Source organism: Chiloscyllium punctatum, chromosome 12, assembly GCF_047496795.1.
Source record: "Chiloscyllium punctatum isolate Juve2018m chromosome 12, sChiPun1.3, whole genome shotgun sequence".
NCBI lineage: Eukaryota > Metazoa > Chordata > Chondrichthyes > Orectolobiformes > Hemiscylliidae > Chiloscyllium > Chiloscyllium punctatum.
Genome location: NC_092750.1, coordinates 7,026,543 through 7,044,898, shown reverse-complemented (window position 1 = coordinate 7,044,898; position 18,356 = coordinate 7,026,543). Strand labels below are relative to the sequence as shown.

General features: G+C 41.7%; 1 protein-coding gene across 1 annotated transcript in view; it reads left to right on the top strand.

Annotated features, from left to right (window-relative positions):
* Positions 1–12,999, top strand: part of mcm2 (minichromosome maintenance complex component 2) — a 43,663-nt gene extending 30,664 nt beyond the window's left edge. Inside the window, exons 15-17 of the mRNA XM_072581806.1 lie at positions 5,374–5,556; positions 10,413–10,568; positions 12,440–12,999. Coding sequence (XP_072437907.1) covers positions 5,374–5,556; positions 10,413–10,568; positions 12,440–12,550 — 450 coding nt within the window. The 3' untranslated portion in view covers positions 12,551–12,999. The remainder of the gene's footprint in view (positions 1–5,373; positions 5,557–10,412; positions 10,569–12,439) is intronic.
* The last annotated feature ends 5,357 nt before the right edge of the window (positions 13,000–18,356 follow it).

The window sequence follows — 18,356 nt, the reverse complement described above, 5'->3', positions numbered from 1 at the left end:
TGGCAATTTACTATTCTAGCTAAGTAATGATTTCACTTCAAAATTCCTCAAATATTCTTCATAATGATAAGTATGTACCCGTCAGGCAGGGAGGAAAGGGTCGTGTGAGGGAGCTGTGGTTTAATAAGGAATTGGAATCCCTTGTTAAAGGGAAGAGGGCGGCCTGTGTAAAGATGAGGCATGAAGGTTCAATTGGGGCGATTGAGAGTTATAAGGTAGCCAGGAAGGATTTGAAGAGAGAGCTAAGAGCAGCAAGGAGGGGACATGAAAAGTCCTTAGTTGGTAGGATTAGGGAAAACCCAAAGGCTTTCTATAGGTATGTCAGGAATAAAAGAATGACTAGGGTAGGAATAGCTCCAGTCAAGGATAATAGTGGGAAGTTGTGTGTGGAGGCTGAAGAGATTGGGGAGACACTGAATGAATACTTTTCGTCAGTATTCACTCAGGAACAGGACATTGTTGCCGATGTGAGTACTGAGTCACAATTAATTAGAATGGACGGCTTTGAGGTGTGTAGGGAAGAGGTGTTGGAAATTCTGGAAAGGGTGAAAATAGATAAGTCCCCTGGGCCTGATAGCATTTATCCTAGGATTCTCTGGGAAGCAAGGGAGGAGATTGCAGAGCCATTGGCCTTGATTTTTATGTCCTCGTTGTCTACAGGAATAGTGCCAGAAGACTGGAGGATAGCAAATGTGGTTCCCTTGTTCAAGAAGGGGAGTAGGGATAACCCTAGTAACTATAGGCAGGTGAGTCTCACTTCTGTTGTGGGCAAAGTCTTAGAGAGAATTGTAAGGGATAGGATTTATGAACATCTGGATAGGAACAATGTGATCAAGGATAGTCAGCATGGTTTTGTGAAGGGCAGATCGTGCCTCACAAACCTTTATTGAATTCTTTGAGAAGGTGACTAAGGAGGTGGACGAGGGTGAAGCGGTAGATGTGGTGTATATGGATTTTAGTAAGGCGTTTGATAAGGTTCCCCATGGTAGGCTACTGCAAAAAATACGGAGGTATGGCATTGAGGGTGAGTTGAAGGTTTGGATTAGGAATTGGCTGGCTGGAAGAAGACAGAGGGTAGTAGTTGATGGTAAAGGTTCATCTTGGAGTGCAGTTACTAGCGGTGTTCCGCAAGGATCTGTTTTGGGACCATTGCTGTTTGTCACTTTTATAAATGACCTGGAGGAGGGGCTAGAAGGTTGGGTGAGCAAGTTTGCGGATGATACGAAAGTCGGAGGAGTTGTAGACAGTGAGGAAGGATGTGGCAGGTTACAGCGGGATATAGAGAAGCTGCAGAGCTGGGCAGAAAGGTGGCAAATTGAGTTCAATGTGGGTAAGTGTGAGGTGATTCACTTTGGTATGAGAAACAAAAAGATGGGGTACTGGGCTAATGGTCATATACTTGGTAGTGTATGAGCAGAGGGATCTTGGTGTCCATTTACACAGATCTCTGAAAGTTGCCACCCAGGTAAATAGTGCGGTGAAGAAGGCCTGTGGCGTACTGGCTTTTATTGGTAGAGGAATTGAGTTCCGGAGTCCTGAGGTCATGTTGCAGTTGTATAAGATTCTGGTGCTGCCGCATCTGGAGTATTGTGTGCAGTTTTGGTCGCCATACTATAGGAAGGATGTGGCGGCACTGGAACGGGTGCAGAGGAGGTTTATCAGGATGTTGCCTGGTTTGGTAGGAAGATCGTATGAGGAAAGGCTGAGGCACTTGGGGCTGTTTTCATTGGAGAAAAGAAGGTTTGGGGTGACTTGATAGAGGTGTACAAGATGATTAGGGGTTTAGATAGGGTTGACCATGAGAACCTTTTTCCACATATGGAGTCAGCTATAACGAGGGGGCATAGCTTTAAATTAAGGGGTGGTAAGTATAGGACAGATGTTAGGGGTAGATTCTTTACTCAGTGAGTCGTGAGTTCATGGAATGCCCTGCCAGTAGCAGTGGTGGACTCTCCCTCTTTATGCGCATTTAAACAGGCATTGGATAGGCATTTGGAGGATAGTGGGCTAGTGTAGGTTAGGTGGGCTTGGATCGGCGCAACATCGAGGGCCAAAGGGCCTGTACTGCGCTGTATTTTTCTATGTTCTATAATAGCAGCTAAACAAATGCTGTTGGCGAGGTAACAAATAAGACTCAGGGCAGGGAGTCTGTTTGCTATAGCAAGGCTTTACCTGAAAAATGTGTTGCTGGAAAAGCGCAGCAGGTCAGGCAGCATCAAAGGAGCAGGAGAATCGACGTTTCGGGCATAAGCTCTTCTTCAGGAATCCTGAAGAAGGGCTTAGGTCCGAAACGTCAATTCTCCTGCTCCTTTGATGCTGCCTGACCTGCTGCGCTTTTCCAGCAACACATTTTTCAGCTCTGATCTCCAGCACCTGCAGTCATCACTTTCTCGTAGCAAGGCTTTAGACAAGATCCCACGTTGCCGACTTGTCATGAAAATAAAAACCTGTGGGGTTCAAGGCACGGGGCAAGTTGAATCTGAAATTAAAATTGAAGACAGGAAGCAAAAAATAATTGTCATCACTGACATTTGTCAACACATTTGCATGGTTCTGCAGGTTTCTGTAAAAGGTGTCTTGCTATTTGTAGTATATATCAATGGTCTAGATGTAAACATAGAAGCATTATTAGGAGGCTTGCAGATGATAAATAAATTATGTGTGGTTGATGAGAAGAAAACTTTGGACTAAATAGAACAATGGACAAGTCAGGTAGATGAAAAAGTGAGGCAAATACAATTCAGTCTGATGAAAAGTGATAAAATGCTTTTGAGGAAAGTCAACTAAACTAACAAGTCAAGTTCTGTGGGAGGGTGACTGGACCTGAAATGTTAAGTCTGATTTCTCTTCATAGATGCTGCCAGACCTGCTGAGCTTATCTAGCAATTTCTGTTTTTACGTGTAACAAGGCAAGGAAATGTACAATAAATGGTAGGAACCTGTAGAGAAATGTCCACAGATTCCTGAAGGTGACTGGACAGGAAGAAAGGACAGTTGAGAAGTCATGTGGAACACTTATTAGCTGAGATATAAGAATGGGGACATTACGCTAGAAATCTTTAAAGTAATCCAACTACATGGATTGTATACAGTACTGTCAGTATAGGAAAGGGTAATTAGACTAGAGAGTACCGTGAAGGTGTTTGAGGATGTTGATTGGATTGGAAAATATCAGTTATGAAGCAAAGTTAGATACATGAAGATTTTCTTTGGATCAGAGGCTGAGTGGAGAACTTGTATGAGGGTTGAGAATCAGAGCAGCAGGTCAGGATGCAAGGAGAAGGTAGAGTCTTTTGGAATGTGCAAGCTGGACAAGTTTAATGAACAAAGCGGGACTGTTAAAAAGTGTATTAAGGCGGCTCACTGGCTTAGCACTGGTTAGCCTCATAGTGTCAGGGACCTGGGTTTGAATCCACCCTGAGGCAACTGTCTGCGTGGAGTCTGTACAATCTCCCGTTGTCTGTGTGGATATCCTCTGGGTGCTCTGGTTTTCTCTCTCAGTCCAAGGATGTGCATTTTATTTGGATTGGTCATGCTAAATTGCCCATAGTATCTAGGGATGTGTAGGCTAGGTGAATTAGCCATGGGAAATGCAGGGGTAGGAGGGTGGTTCTGGGTGGGATGTTGTTCAGAGGGGTGGTGTGGAGTCAATGGGCTGAATGTCCTGCTTCTATATCAAGAGTAAGCCAGGAGGGAGAAATAATAAAAGATGCTGAAGGATAGATTTAGACAGTTCAGCCAAAATTAGAGTTCTTTATACAAATATACTGAGTCTAAGGAACGAAGTAAATAAACTGCAGGCACAGTTTCAAATTAGAAACTTCGATCTCGTAGCCATTATGGAGACATGGCTGTGGGATGGTCAGGGCCGGAGACTAAACCCAGCAGGTTATAAGGTTTACAAGAAGGCTGGAACAAACTGCAGAGAGGGTGGAGTAGTATTACTGATTGGAAACAATCACATTTGTGCTGAGGGAGGATGTAATGAGGAGGCAAGCACTCTCGAGTCCTATGGGCAGAACTGAGGAACTGTAAATGAGACATCATGTTGGGGTTGGACAGGACCTTGGTCAGGCCACTTTTGAAGTACTGTGTATAGTTCTGGTTGTCCTGCGATAGGAAAGGTGTTACTAAATTGTAGAGAGTTAAGAAAAGATTCACCAGGATGTTGCCAGGGCTAGAAGGTTTGAGTTATAGGGAGAGGCAGATTGACTGGGAATTTTTTCACTGGAGCGTGGGAGGTTAAGGGGTAACCTTTATAGAAGTTTATAAAATGCTGAGCGGCATAGATAGGGTGAATAGCAATGGTGTTTTTCCTAGGGTAGAGAAGTTCAAAATGCAACAGAAGCAGCTAACTTGGTGAGGATGAGGTCATGTCAATTTTTCCCTCTTGTTGGTTCCCTTATCACTTGCTGCAGACCAAGTATAACATCTGTGCCAATTAGGACTGAGCTACTTTTGGTGTTGGGCGCAGATATCCTTCACCCAAAGTACATTCTATGCCTTTGCTACCTTCCAAGCTTGCTACAAGTTATATTCAATGTGTAGGACTTGTTGTTCCTCAGATGAAGAGGGATGCTAGATATTGATCAGCAAGAGGGCTCCCTCCCATGTTTAATCTGATGCTTCAGATTAATGTGAGACTTTGTGGTGGGGTTCAGAGTCAATGATGGGTACTCCCAACTGTGTATCATTACACCATCCCTTTCAATGGATCTATTGGTAGGAAAGGGTTTATGATGGTGTTGGTTTGAGGCATTGTCTGTAAGGCATGATTCCATGAATATGACTAAGTCAGGCTTCTGCTTCCCGAATCTATGGGGCAGATCTCCCAATCTTGGTACAAACCTCCAGATATTGGTAAGTCGGAGCAGCAGAGCTTTGTTGTTTGCCCCATACCATTTTCATTGCCTAAACTGATGTGATACAAATTGAGTGGCTTGCTAGGCCTTTCAGAAGACAGTTAAGGGACAACTGCATTGCTGTGAGTCTGGACTCACATGGCTAGACCAGATCAGGATGGCAGATTTCCTTCCCGAAAGGCCATTGAACCAGAAGGGCTTTTTACATCAATTGAACATGATTAGGTGATTGCCATTAGACCAGCTTTAAATTTTTTTAGAGGTCAATTTTTAAAATTGACCTCTAATTTTGACCATCTGCCGTGGTGCGATTCAAACCCATACCTCCAGCCTGGCCCCTGGATTATTAGTCCTAGACATAAGCACTACATTGCCACTTCATAAATGTACAATAAGTTGGAGACTGAACTCCGCCTTTCCAAAAACAAAATCTGTTCTGAGGTTTAAGCATTCTCTTAATGTGGCCAGTTTCATACAGGTTTACAGAAAATACCCTTTCTCTCTCGTACAGGCTACTGGCAGTATTCCTATCACAGTGCGACACATTGAATCCATGATTCGTATGGCCGAGGCACACGCTCGAATCCACCTCCGAGATTATGTGATGGAGGATGATGTCAACATGGCCATTCGGGTCATGCTGGAAAGCTTTATCGACACACAGAAGTTCAGTGTAATGAGGAGCATGAGGAAGGTGAGCCTGTGGGAGACTTGTTTCATTGCTTTTTTGTTCCTCCTACTGTTGTGTGGTAAAATGGAAAATGGTTGTAGTTTTGAGCACTAATTGAAAAGTGTGAAACGCTTCATTTTACTAGTGATTAGATTTCCTTATCAATAAAATACATGGATACGGGTTACTCTTTTTTTTTTCCCCCTTGTTATTTGTAATCTGATTATGTCAAGTCAAACTATCTTGATCTTTCTTCAGTTCCGGGGTATAAATAAAAGAATGCTCCCAGCTCTGTAAGGCTGACTGGAAATTTTAACCCTGTTCTTTTCAGTCCTCTGACAAGGAATCCTGGACATAATTACTCCAGAAAGTTTAAGATCATATCAGATACATGAAGGAATAGTGTGACATAAATGTTTCTTTGTGTACTGTACAAAACAAAAGTATAATAGGAAAAAGGCAGGAATGTGGTGTTAAGGCTTACCAGATCAGCCATGATCTCATTGAACAACAGAACAGGCTGAAACTGAATGGCCCACTTATGCTCTTACATCTTGTGTCTTTGTGTTAAATAGGGTTGGTAGGCCTATGATTATAAGTGACGAATTTTTACCTAATTTTGCATGTTTAGAATGCAGACCTTGTGGATCCTCTGGAGTCTCCCAGTACACACACTTTCAAATACACACGTGACACTGCTGCCGTTCTAACAAGGTTATTTCATCCTTGGGTGTTTTTTTCTTCAGTGTGGTCATAAAGGCAGAGATACTGAAATGTCTGGGAAAGAGTCTAGTTTAACAATGGCGGGGGGAAGTGGCTAGTTATGACAATAGACAATAGGTGCAGGAGTAGGCTATTCTGCCCTTCGAGCCTGCATCACCATTCAATGTGATCGTGGCTGATCATCCTTAATCAGTATCCTTATCTCCATAACCCTTGATTCCATTATCCTTGAGAGCTCTGTCCAACTCTTTCTTAAATGAATCCAGAGACTTGGCCTCCACTGCCCTCTGGGGCAGAGCATTCCACACAGCCACCACTCTCTGGGTGAAGACGTTTCTCCTCATCTCTGTCCTAAATGGTCTACCCCGTATTTTTAAGCTGTGTCCTCTGGTTCGGCACTCACCCATCAGCGGAAACATGTTTTCTGCCTCCAGAGTATCCAATCCTTTAATAATCTTATATGTCTCAATCAGATCCCCTCTCAGTCTTCTAAACTCAAGGGTATACAAGCCCAGTCGCTCCAGTCTTTCAACATAAGGTAGTCCCGCCATTCCAGGAATTGACCTCGTGAACCAACGCTGCACTCCCTCAATAACCAGAATGTCTTTCCTCAAATTTGGAGACCAGAACTGCACACAGTACTCCAGGTGTGGTCTCACCAGGGCCCTGTACAGCTGCAGAAGCACCTCTTTGCTTCTATACTCAATCCCTCTTGTAATGAAGGCCAGCATGCTATTAGCCTTCTTCACTACCTGCTGTACCCGCATGCTTACCTTCATTGACTGATGTACAAGAACACCCAGATCTCTCTGCACTGCCCCTTTACCTAAATTGATTCCATTTAGGTAGTAATCTGCCTTCCTGTTCTTGCTACCAAAGTGGATAACCATACATTTGTCCACATTAAACTGCATCTGCCATGCATCTGACCACTCGCCTAACCTGTCCAGGTCACCCTGTAATCTCCTAACATCCTCCTCACATTTCACCCTGCCACCCAACTTAGTATCATAAGCAAATTTGCTAATGTTATTAATAATACCATCTTCTATATCATTAATATATATTGTAAAAAGCACTGATCCCTGCGGTACCCCACTGCCATTCCGAAATGGAGCCGTTTATCACTACTGTTTGTTTCCTGTCAGCCAACCAACTTTCAATCCAACTTAGTACTTTGCCCCCAATACCATGCGCCCTAATTTTGCTCACTGACCTCCTATGTGGGACTTTATCAAAAGCTTTCTGAAAGTCCAGGTACACTACATCTACTGGATCTCCCTCATCCATCTTCAGAGTTACATCCTCAAAAAAATTCCAGAAGATTAGTCAAGCATGATTTCCCCTTCCTAAATACATGCTGACTCTGACCTATCCTGTTACTACTATCCAGATGTGTCGTAATTTCATTCTTTATAATAGACTTCAGCAACTTTCCCACCACTGAGGTCAGACTAACTGGTCTATAATTTCCTGCTTTCTCTCTCCCACCTTTCTTAGAAAGTGGTACAACATTAGCCACCCTCCAATCCGCAGGAACTGATCCTGAATCTATCGAACTTTGGAAAATAATCACCAATGCATTCATGATTTCTCGAGCCACCTCCTTCAGTACCCTGGGATGTAGACCATCAGGCCCCGGGGACTTATCAACCTTCAGACCCAACAGTCTCTCCAACACCAATTCCTGGCAAATATAAATTCCCTTCAGTTCAGGTCCTTCAGCCACTGTTACCTCAGGGAGATTGTTTGTGTCTTCCCCAGTGAACACAGATCTGAAGTGTCAATTCAATTCTTCTACCATTTCTTTGTTCCCTGTAATATGTTCCCCTGTTTCTGTCTTCAAGGACCCAATTTTAGTCTTAACCATTTTTTTGCCTTTCACATACATAAAAAAGCTTTTACTATCCTCCTTTTATATTTTTGGCCAGTTTACCTTCGTACCTCATTTTCTCTCTGCGTATTTCCTTCTTAGTAATCCTCTGTTGTTCTTTAAAAGCTTCCCAATCCTCCGTTTTCCCACCCATCTTTGCTATGTTCTACTTTTTCTCTTTTGACTTTATATGTTTCTTAACTTCCCTCATCAGCCACGGCCACCCTGGCCTCCTCCTAGGACCTTTCTTCCTTTTTGGAATGAACTGATCTTGCATCTTCTGCATTATACACAGAAATATCTGCCATTGTTCCTCTACTGTCATCCCTACTAAGGTATTGCACCATTGAACTTTGGCCAGCTCCTCCCTCATAGCTCCATAGTTCCCTTTATTCAACTGAAATATTGTCACTTCCGATTGTACCCTCTCCCTCTCAAATTGCAGATTGAAGCTTATTGTATTATGGTCACTACTGCCCAATGGCTCCTTCACTTCGAGGTCCCTGACCAATTCTGGTTCATTGCACAATACCAGATCCAAAAATGCCTTCTCCCTGGTCGGCTCCAGCACCAGCTGCTCTAAGAATCCATCTCTGAGGCACTCTACAAAGTCTCTTTCTTGACGTCCAATGCCATCCTGATTCTCCCAGTCTACCTGCATGTTGAAATCCCCCATAACAACTGTAGTAACATCTTTGCAACAGGCCAATTTCAGCTCCTGATTCAACTTGCATCCGACATCCAGACTACTGTTTGGGGCCTGTAGATAACTCCCAAGAGGGTCTTTTTACCATTAGAATTTCTCAGCTCTATCCACACTGACTCTACATCCCCTGATTCTAAGTCCCCCCCGCACAAGGGACTGAATATCATCCCTTACCAACATGGCCACCCCACCCCCTCTGCCCGTCAGTCCATCCTTACGATAGCACATGTAGCCTTGAATATTCATTTCCCAGGCCCTGTCCACTTGAAGCCACGTCTCAGTTATCCCCACAATATCGTATCTGCCAATTTCCAAAAGAGCCTCAAACTCATCCATCTTATTTCTAATGCTTCGTGCATTTATGTATAGTATTTTTAATTTGTTACTGCCCTCACCCTTCCCATCAACTCCTATTTCACTCAACCTTACAGCATGGTCCCTTTTTGAGTTTTCTGCTTCATTGATATAGTTGTCTTTCTTGACTTCCCTTGTTCTAACTTTTCCTCAATTTCTTCTTAAACATCCAGTTCTCCAAGTTTAAGGTTTTTTCTAGTACTTTTAGTTGTAGCAGAGAAGTTTCTGATAGCAGTCGCAGAAGCTGCTACAGTGAAAAAGATTCCAGGCTTCAGATGATTCTTGACTGGTTTCTGTCTCTGAAATCTCTTCTGCCTGTAAGAACCTGTGTTAGAATTTACCTTTTGCCAGGGGGTGTGTTTATGAGATGTTATGGGAATTAGAGCAGTTCCTTAGTCAAATTGCTATGTCAAGTCAGTTGATCAGTTGAGTTTCCAAATAGTTGTCATTCGAAATTCCATTTTCTTTTGTTCGTGTTTCAACCATAGTGTTTAAATAAATTCTGTTTTGCTTAAAGCCGAGTGGTTTGACCAGTTGCGTCACACTAAGAATACCTACCTCACATCTGCCTTTAAAATAAGAAAAAGTTAGGATCTAGAATACCTTCTTATAAGGTTTTGAGGGAGTCTGGCATAGTCTGTAACACGTGATTTAATCTATGCCAGTATGCCATTGTTGCACAATTGTACCACACTGCAATGTTAAATTGAGTGTGCCAGTGGTAGTCTAGTTTGATTTTAAAGTTTTGCCTGCAGTTGCAGACATTTCAGTTGGCATCAGCTGGCTCATGAGTTTTTTGTTCCCCTAGAGAAATATTTCTTTTGCTTCCAGTTTTGAATTTTTTAAATAAATTAAATAGACAAATGTCTATTTTCTGCTGAACCCATCTGCCTAAGGAAATCTAAGTAACAGTACTTAAGCAACTATGATTCACTGATCCTGTAATTAATGGTATCTCACTGGGGATATTTGTTTGCATTGTTGGGCCTACACACTATAAAAGCTGGATTCAAACTATCCAAATTCATTACACATGAGGATCTATTAGGGAATTCTGTTATGTTGGGCAGGATTAAAATGGATGCTGAAGCAAAAGGCTTTCCTGTTGTTCAAATTTCATTTTGGTTTTTAAAAACTGAACTCATGGGATTTGTTAGAGAAAAACAATTATTTCTAACCACTGCAATTATGTTTTCTTGCTTTTTCTTCACCCACACCCCTCAGACATTTTCAAGGTACTTGACATTCAAGCGAGACAATAATGAGCTACTGCTCTTCGTTCTGAAGCAGTTAGTGGCGGAACAGGCTACCTACCAACGTAATAGATATGGGGCACAACAGGACACCATTGAAATCCCAGAAAAAGATTTGGTGGAAAAGGTAAAGAAAAATATAATTGGTAGTTCTGGTTAATGGTGAAATCTGTGGTCTCTTGTCAATTTTATTGCAACTGAGCAGTTCAAGATCACTTTTAAGATCTGTTCTAATTTACTGAAAATAAACAATGCAGGGCAGCAATTTTTTCTGTATTCTTTCACGGGATATAGGTGTTGCTGGCAAAGCCTGCACTTATTGCCCATGTTCTGAACTGAATGGCTTGTTCAGACCATTTAAAGGGCAGTTGTGAGTTGACTGCACTTCTGTGGGTCAGTCGCACGTAGACTACACCAGGTAAGGATACAGATTTCAGTCCCTAACGGACATTTGTGAACCACTTTTGGGTTTCTACAATAATCAACCATTGTTGTCGTAGTCACCATTACTATATGGTAGGATTTGAAACTGTCCACAGAACACCCCACTTCCTCCCCTAACTCTCCCGTTGTTCTGTAGATGCATGCTGTGCAATGTGTATTACAAACAAAGAAGCTCCAGTTTCACTTGGTAATTTGGGAAAGGCAGCAATTAGTATTGACTGTCCTTGAGTAAGGAGGAAAGGGGGATAAAATTAACTCTGGTATCTTAGTATTCTATAGTAGTAAGTGGATGCACAATTGGATATATCCCCTATCGGCAAGTAACTTGTTAACACTGAAAAGGCATGCAAACCTTGGGACCGATTAAAGGAAGGTGTGACTAATGTCACTGTACCTGTGAAACCAAATCATAGTGTGAGTATGTCATCTGAAAAGTTGAAATGTTCTGAACAAGGGAGGTTAAAGGAACAGTTGCATGCACCTGTGCTCTCAACTATGTACACAAGGGATAAGATTGTGTGGGACCAGTTTTTGGGCTTTGACGTAGAACAGATTGCTGTTCTACTTAAAATAGTTAGATTCTGTCCTCTTCCTTTGAGTTTTAGAACCAAATTTAGATGTTGCTACCAATTCTGTATGTAAAATAATAATGGACAGGAAAGAAAACTCTGGTCCATCAGCTTGCCCAACACAATTGTGGTACATGTAACCACCTCATTCAAAAACCATATCATCTCCCTGGGCATGTGAGAAGGCAGATTTTAAAATTGCAAGCCAGTTTTGGGGAGTGGAGGGAAATTCTCCCTGCTGTATTCCCATTAGCATTGGAGACAGTCCACAGATGGTTCATAAGACTGACCGTCCATATGTGGTATCAGCCTAATGAGGAAAGGCTGAAAAGTGCTCTGGTTTCCTATCACAGTCCAAAGAGGTGCAGGTTAGATAGATTGGCAATGCCAATTGTCCATAGTGTCTAGGGATGTGCAGGCTATGTGGATTAGCCATACGAAATGCAGTGTTGTAGGGATAGGGCGGAGTGCTCTTTGTCGGATTGGTGTGGACTCAATGGGCCAAATGGCCTGCATCCACACTGTAGATATTCTGAGCATTTTAAGGAACTGAAAATAGAGCAATTTCTGGATTATAATTGACAGGTGTTATTTTAATGACTGAAGCCAGTTATATTTTGGTTACACGGGATTCCAAGATTTTGTGCCTCTTCAGGAAATTTGTTTTTTTAGTTGTTCTGTCCCTGCCTCTCTATGAAAGCCTAACTGGCAGGAGTAAATGCAGTGAGAGGTTAGCTGGTATAATTGTGGGCTAGACAACAATAACAGTATATGGGAGCCTTTAAAATGATAGCCTAAATTATCTCTTGTTCCAAGATCCAGTTATCACTTGATGTAAAATTTTATGGTGTACGCATTTGCTTGTGATAAACTTTATCAAATTCTATTGTTTAGTCACTATTAGTTTTTTTGTTTAATAAAACTATTGAGGGGTTTCTGTTTTGCACTGATTTACTTTTGTTTAAGGTTCTGCTTCTTTTCCTAGGCTCGGCAAATCAATATTCACAACATGACTTCATTCTATGAAAGTGATCTCTTCAAAATTAACAAATTCACTCACGACGTGCGAAGGAAATTAATTGTACAGCAATTCTAATTAGTTTTTAAAAAGAGAAGAGAAGAAATCTATGTGGAGGCTGGCTTGATACAAAAACTGACGTCATGTCCCTGGCATGGATGAGCATTTTTAGATGATTGCAATGTTGAAGTGCGTACTTGGATTTGGATGAATTAAGCTGAAGTCTTGGAGACTCATGAAAGACTTGCAGTACTTGAGCACTTTCTGATCCAGTTGCATTTTGATTGTCTGCATCGGATTTTGTTTCTCCACTTGGCTGTCAGCTTTACCAATTAATGTCTGTATAGAACTTGTGCATTTTTATAATGAAGTACTTTTTGTAATGAAATTGTCACACTTCCTTTCTGAAGCTATTATGTTTCGCATAATTACTGGCCCCAATTGTGCTGTTTTCTGTGTATAAGTAAAACTAGGTGTACATTCTCCAACTTCTGTTTCTGCAATGATCAATAAAGATGTTTCCAAAATCTTGTTTCATTTCAAACCATGACAAAAAAAGGGAGAAAGTGTAACCTCCACGCAGATGGTCACGCAAGGGTGGAATATTCCTTTTAAAGGCTCTATTGCTGGCAACTGAGCGTTTGGTTTCCTAAATTCTGCAATTCCCTCCCCAAAACACTGGCTTTATTTGTCCCCTTTGAGATGCTCCTGTGAAGCCTGTTGAGATTTACTAAGTAAAGGCATTATATAAATGCAAGTTGGTTGATGGTCAGTGGTGCTTCTTGAGATAGTGTTGTTGTTGGTAGTATTTCAAGCTGCATCATTGCAATGAGATCAGCAAGGTAAAACTGGAGTCAATGCAAGTAAACCTGAACCCACAGCTTTAACCTTCGGCTATATTGGCTATGTGCCTTTTCTGCACTGTTATTGATTTTCTGCTCCAATTAATTGGAGTGTGAGAGCCTGATACATAAAGCAATCTGTGCAATTAGAATTGTGCTTGGCCCAATGTAATCTGGTGCTTAATTAACTACTTTTGTTTTTTGAAAGAGAAGCTAAATTCCATAACCCTGTGCTGGCCCTGACACTAGCCAAAAATCTATTTTGGTTTTTAAAAAAAGCTTTGTACAGCAAAACATGAGAATAACTTGTGAGCTTAATTGGGTGTCCATCATTATACAAAAGCTAAAAATGCTGCTCTCATCCAGTATTTCATACAGATCCTTCTTGTCAGTTTCTCCAGAAGTACTGTGGGGAAAAATAACAGGTTCTGGCATTTCTCAGTTGCACAGAGGAGCTGGGTTTGATGTGCTGTCAGCATTTGTTGTCCCTGGTGGTGAATGACTTTAGGCAGCTAAATTCAGTAAGCTTATAGTAATTGATGGTAGTAATGGTGTAGGACACTGCTGTGTTCATTAATTATAAAGCATGTTCATGTTGAGTTACCATTGCTGAATTCTCCATCAACTGTTGCTGTTGACCAGATATCTACATATACAGTGGGAGGGAAAATCTCACATATACATTCAGGAGGACTCCTGTGGTGCACTGTTGAAGCCCTCTCTCTGAGCCAGGAGACTCAAGTTTAAAGTTCCATCTGCTCCAGAGCTGCATAATAACATCTCTGAACCAACTGATCAGAAAATATTTACGAGTTCAGCAAGTAGTGATGAAGGCAAATGGAATGTTGGCGTTTACATCAAAAGGAATGGCTATCATAATAGGGATGTCTTGTTAAAACTGTTCAAGGAACTAGTTGCATCATGTCTTGACTATGGTAAATAATATTGGTCCACATGTTCAGGAAAAGATTTATTGAAGGTAGTCCAGAGAAGGTTCACTAGGTTGATGTTGGGAATGGAGGGATTTTCTGATGAGAGATTGGGCTTGTATTCATTGGAGGTAGAAGAATCAGAAGTCACCATATTGAAACGTCAGATTCTTAGGGGGGCTTAACAGGGTAGGTGTAGTGAGGGGTTTTTTCCCCCCTTGCAGAAGCAAGTATAATCTGAGTAAAAGGTAGCCCATTTAAAACAAATGAGGAATTTCTTTCAATAGTAGTAAATCTAAAATTCTGTACTACAAAGGGCTGTTGGGGTTGGATTGTTAAGTATACCGAAGACTGACCAACTTTTAATCTGTAACAGAATACAGGGTTATGGGAGGGAAAAGGGAATTGAGGATTATCAGATTGGCTGTGATCTCACTGAATGACAGAGTCGACTGAATGGCTACTGCCTCTTACATCTTATGGCTGCAAGGCAGGATCAAAGGCTGTGTATTGACTTGCGTAAGGCCCTCTTAACAGCCAACGATACAAATCAGAAGTGTGATTATTTTTTGCTGAATGAATGAACACACAACGTTACAGCACGGTTCAGGCCCTTCAGTCCTTGATGTTGCGCCAACCTGTGAAATTAATCTGATGCCCATCTAACCTACACTGTTCCGTTATTATCCAAATGTATGTCCAATGCCCGTTTAAATGCCCTTAATGTTGGTGAATCTACTACTGTTGCAGGTGGGCTGTTCCACATTCCTCTACTCTGAATGGAGAAACGACCCCTAATATCTATCCTAAATCTATCACCCTTTAATTTAAAGCTATGTCCCCTCATGTTAGCCTTACTATCTGAGGAAAAAGGCTCTCACTGTCCACCCTATCTAACCCTCTGATTATCTTATACTTTTCGATTAAGTCACATCTCAATCTTCTCTCCAACGAAAACAGCCTCAGTTCCCTCAGCCTTTTCTCGTAAGACCTTCCTTCCATACCAGGCCACATTCTAGTAAATCTCTGAACCCTTTCCAAAGCTTCCACATTTTATAGTGCAATGAGCAGAACTATACACAATACTCCAGGTATGGCTTTACCAGTGTCTTACACAGCTGAAGCGTAACCCCTTGGCTCCAAAACTCAATCCCCCTACCAATAAAATACAATACACCATCTGCCTTCTTAACAGCCCTATCAACCTGGTGGCAATTATCAGGGATTTATGCACCAGGACACCAAGCTCTGTCTGTTTTTCTTCACTGCCAAGAATTTTACCATTAGCCTAGTACTCTGCATTCCTTACTACTTCTTCTGAAGTGAACTACCTCACAGTTTTCCACATTAAACTCCATTTGCCACTTCTCAGCCCAGTTCTGCATCTTAAAATCCAACAACACTTGGGAAATGCAGCACCATTTCTGTCCATCCTTCATGTCCTGACCACCATTCTTTTTATGCAAGAGTAGGTGGGGAGCAGAGGGATACAAATGCTTAGGAATTGACCAACAGGTTTAACAGTACATTTGGATCGGCTCAGGCTTGGAAGGCCAAAGGACCTGTTCCTGGGCTGTAAACTTTCTTTGTTCTTTGTTCTATACCTTCAAGTGCTATCTATACCTTCAAGGACAACTGAGCGACTTTTCCATCACTATGACTTTTTTGTTTTTTTTTTCCTTTTTTAACCACTGTCAGCAACCAGTAATTAACCTTGTGACCAATTAAACATTTACAAGCAAAGCCCATTATGGACAATGCACCCAGTCTTTAATATTCCTTAACTAAATCCATCAACTGTTGAAAGCTTTTAGTGTCCGGTGCCTCAGGGGAAGTTAAGCTCATAATCAAAAATGTAGGTGAACAAAGCTGCTGCACGACAACACTCTCATAAAAACAGTAGCTAATTTCTTTCTTAAAACAAATGTAACTATGAGGCTTTGAAAATGCTCTGGTCTGAGTTAGTGAATGGTCTGTAGTGGATAACATCCTATTTTTCTCCATTATTTATCTTTGTTACTTCCACCAGGCCTACAGACACTCTGCTTTCCTCCAATTCTGGCTTTTTTCTCATTCTTGATTTTAATACTCCCCTATTGATTATGCATTCACCACTGTGCACTGTTTATTGAGGGTGTGGATGTTTACGGTTGTAGCTGGATGCCAAGCAAGCAGACTGTTTTGTCCTGGGTGGCGTCAAGTCTGCCCAATGTTATTGGAATTCCATTCATCCTGGTAAATGGAGAGAATTCCATCATACTCCCAATTTGCATTACATATGTGGTAGATGAGTGAAAATAACCAACCTCTAATTGTCTCCTGTTGCCGCTGTGTGAAGATGACTGGTGGAGTTTCTCAACAAGAGTGACGCCATGGATATTAATGCTGGAAAATCCCACAATAGCAATGTCATAGAGAGGTTCTTTCAGGCTGTTCTCACTGGAGATGATCTTTGCCCAATACTGTCATTTCTCTTTCTTTCTTGCCACTAATCAGCCCAAACCCTGATGGTCGACCATATCTTGATGTAGGTATGAATTGTTTCATTACCTTCAGAAGTGAGAATAAAAATGAGAGAAGACTTTCTGGGAAGAGAAGACAACTATCAGAGAGAAACAAAATCTCATTTCCATCTTAAAAGAGACTTCCTTTATTCAAACATTGTCCCTGAGTTCTGGTGTCTTTGTAAGAGGAAATATCCTTCCAGCACATACTGTGTTAAATAACTTCAGGACCTTATATTTGTTTTAACATTGAGATGAACACCTTTCTTAGAATAGTTTCACCAGATCATTTATGCCTGTTTGAGAGAATAGGCAAGCATTAGAGGGCTGTCAAACCAGGGTCATTAGTATATTTAAGACTGAGAGAGACATTTTCAATCAGTCAAGGAATCAAGGATTGTGGGGAAAAGGCAAGAAAACGGAGTTGAAAATGATCAGGTCAGTCATGATTTTGTTGAATGGTGGAGTAGACTCGATGGGCTGAAAATCAGACTTCTGCTCCTATGTCAAAGAGATGTACAGCACGGAAACAGACCCTTTGGTCCAACTTGTCCATGTCAACCTAGTCTATTCCCATTTGCCAATACTTGATCCATATCCCTCTAAATACTTCCTATTCATGTATGCACCCAGGTGCCTTTTAAATATAATTGTACCAGCATCCACCACTTCCTCTGGCAGCTCATTCCATACACTCACTACCCCTCTGCATGAAAAGGTTTCCCCTTAGGTTCCTTTTATATCTTTCCCCTCACACCCTTAACCTATGCCCTCTAGTTCTGACTCCCACACCCCAGGGAAAAAAACCTTGTCTAGTCATCCTATCCATGCCCCTCATCATTTTATAAACCTGTACAAGGTCACCCCTCAGCCTCCGACGCTCCAGGAAACACAGCCCCAGCCTATTCAACCTCTCCCTATAGCAAATTTTGAGAAGGTTTATAGCTCAGGCTGAGGTTCTGGATGTAGGTTTGCTCGCTGACTTAGAAGGTTAATTCCTAGATATTTCGTCACTCTACTAGGTAACATCTTCAGTGGTCATCCAGGTGAAGCACTGAACATGATTCCTGCTTTCTATATATACGTTTGGGTTTCTTTGGGTTGGTTATGTCATTTCCTGTTCTTTTTCTCAGGGGTGGTAGATGGGGTCTAATTCGATGTGTTTGTTGTTAGAGTTCCACCTGGAATGCCATGCTTCTAGGAATTCTCGTGCGTGTCTCTGTTTGGCTTGTCCTAGGATGGATGTGTTGTCCCAGTCGAAGTGGTGTCCTTCCTTATCTGTACGTAAGGATACTAATGAGAGAGGGTTCTGTCGTTTTGTGGCTAGTTGGTGTTCATGTATCCAGGTGGCTAGTTTTCTGCCTGTTTGTCTAATGTAGTGTTTGTTACAGTTCTTGCATGGTATTTTGTAAATGACATTAATTTTGCTTGTTGTCTACATAGGGTCTTTCAAGGTCATTAGCTGCTGTTTTAGTGTTTTGGTGGATTTGTGGGCTACCATGATGCCAAGGGGTCTGAGTGGTCTGGCAGTCATTTCCGAGATGTCTTTGATGTAGGGGAGAGAGTATAGCATTTCTGGACGTGTTTTGTCTGCTTGTTTGGGTTTGTT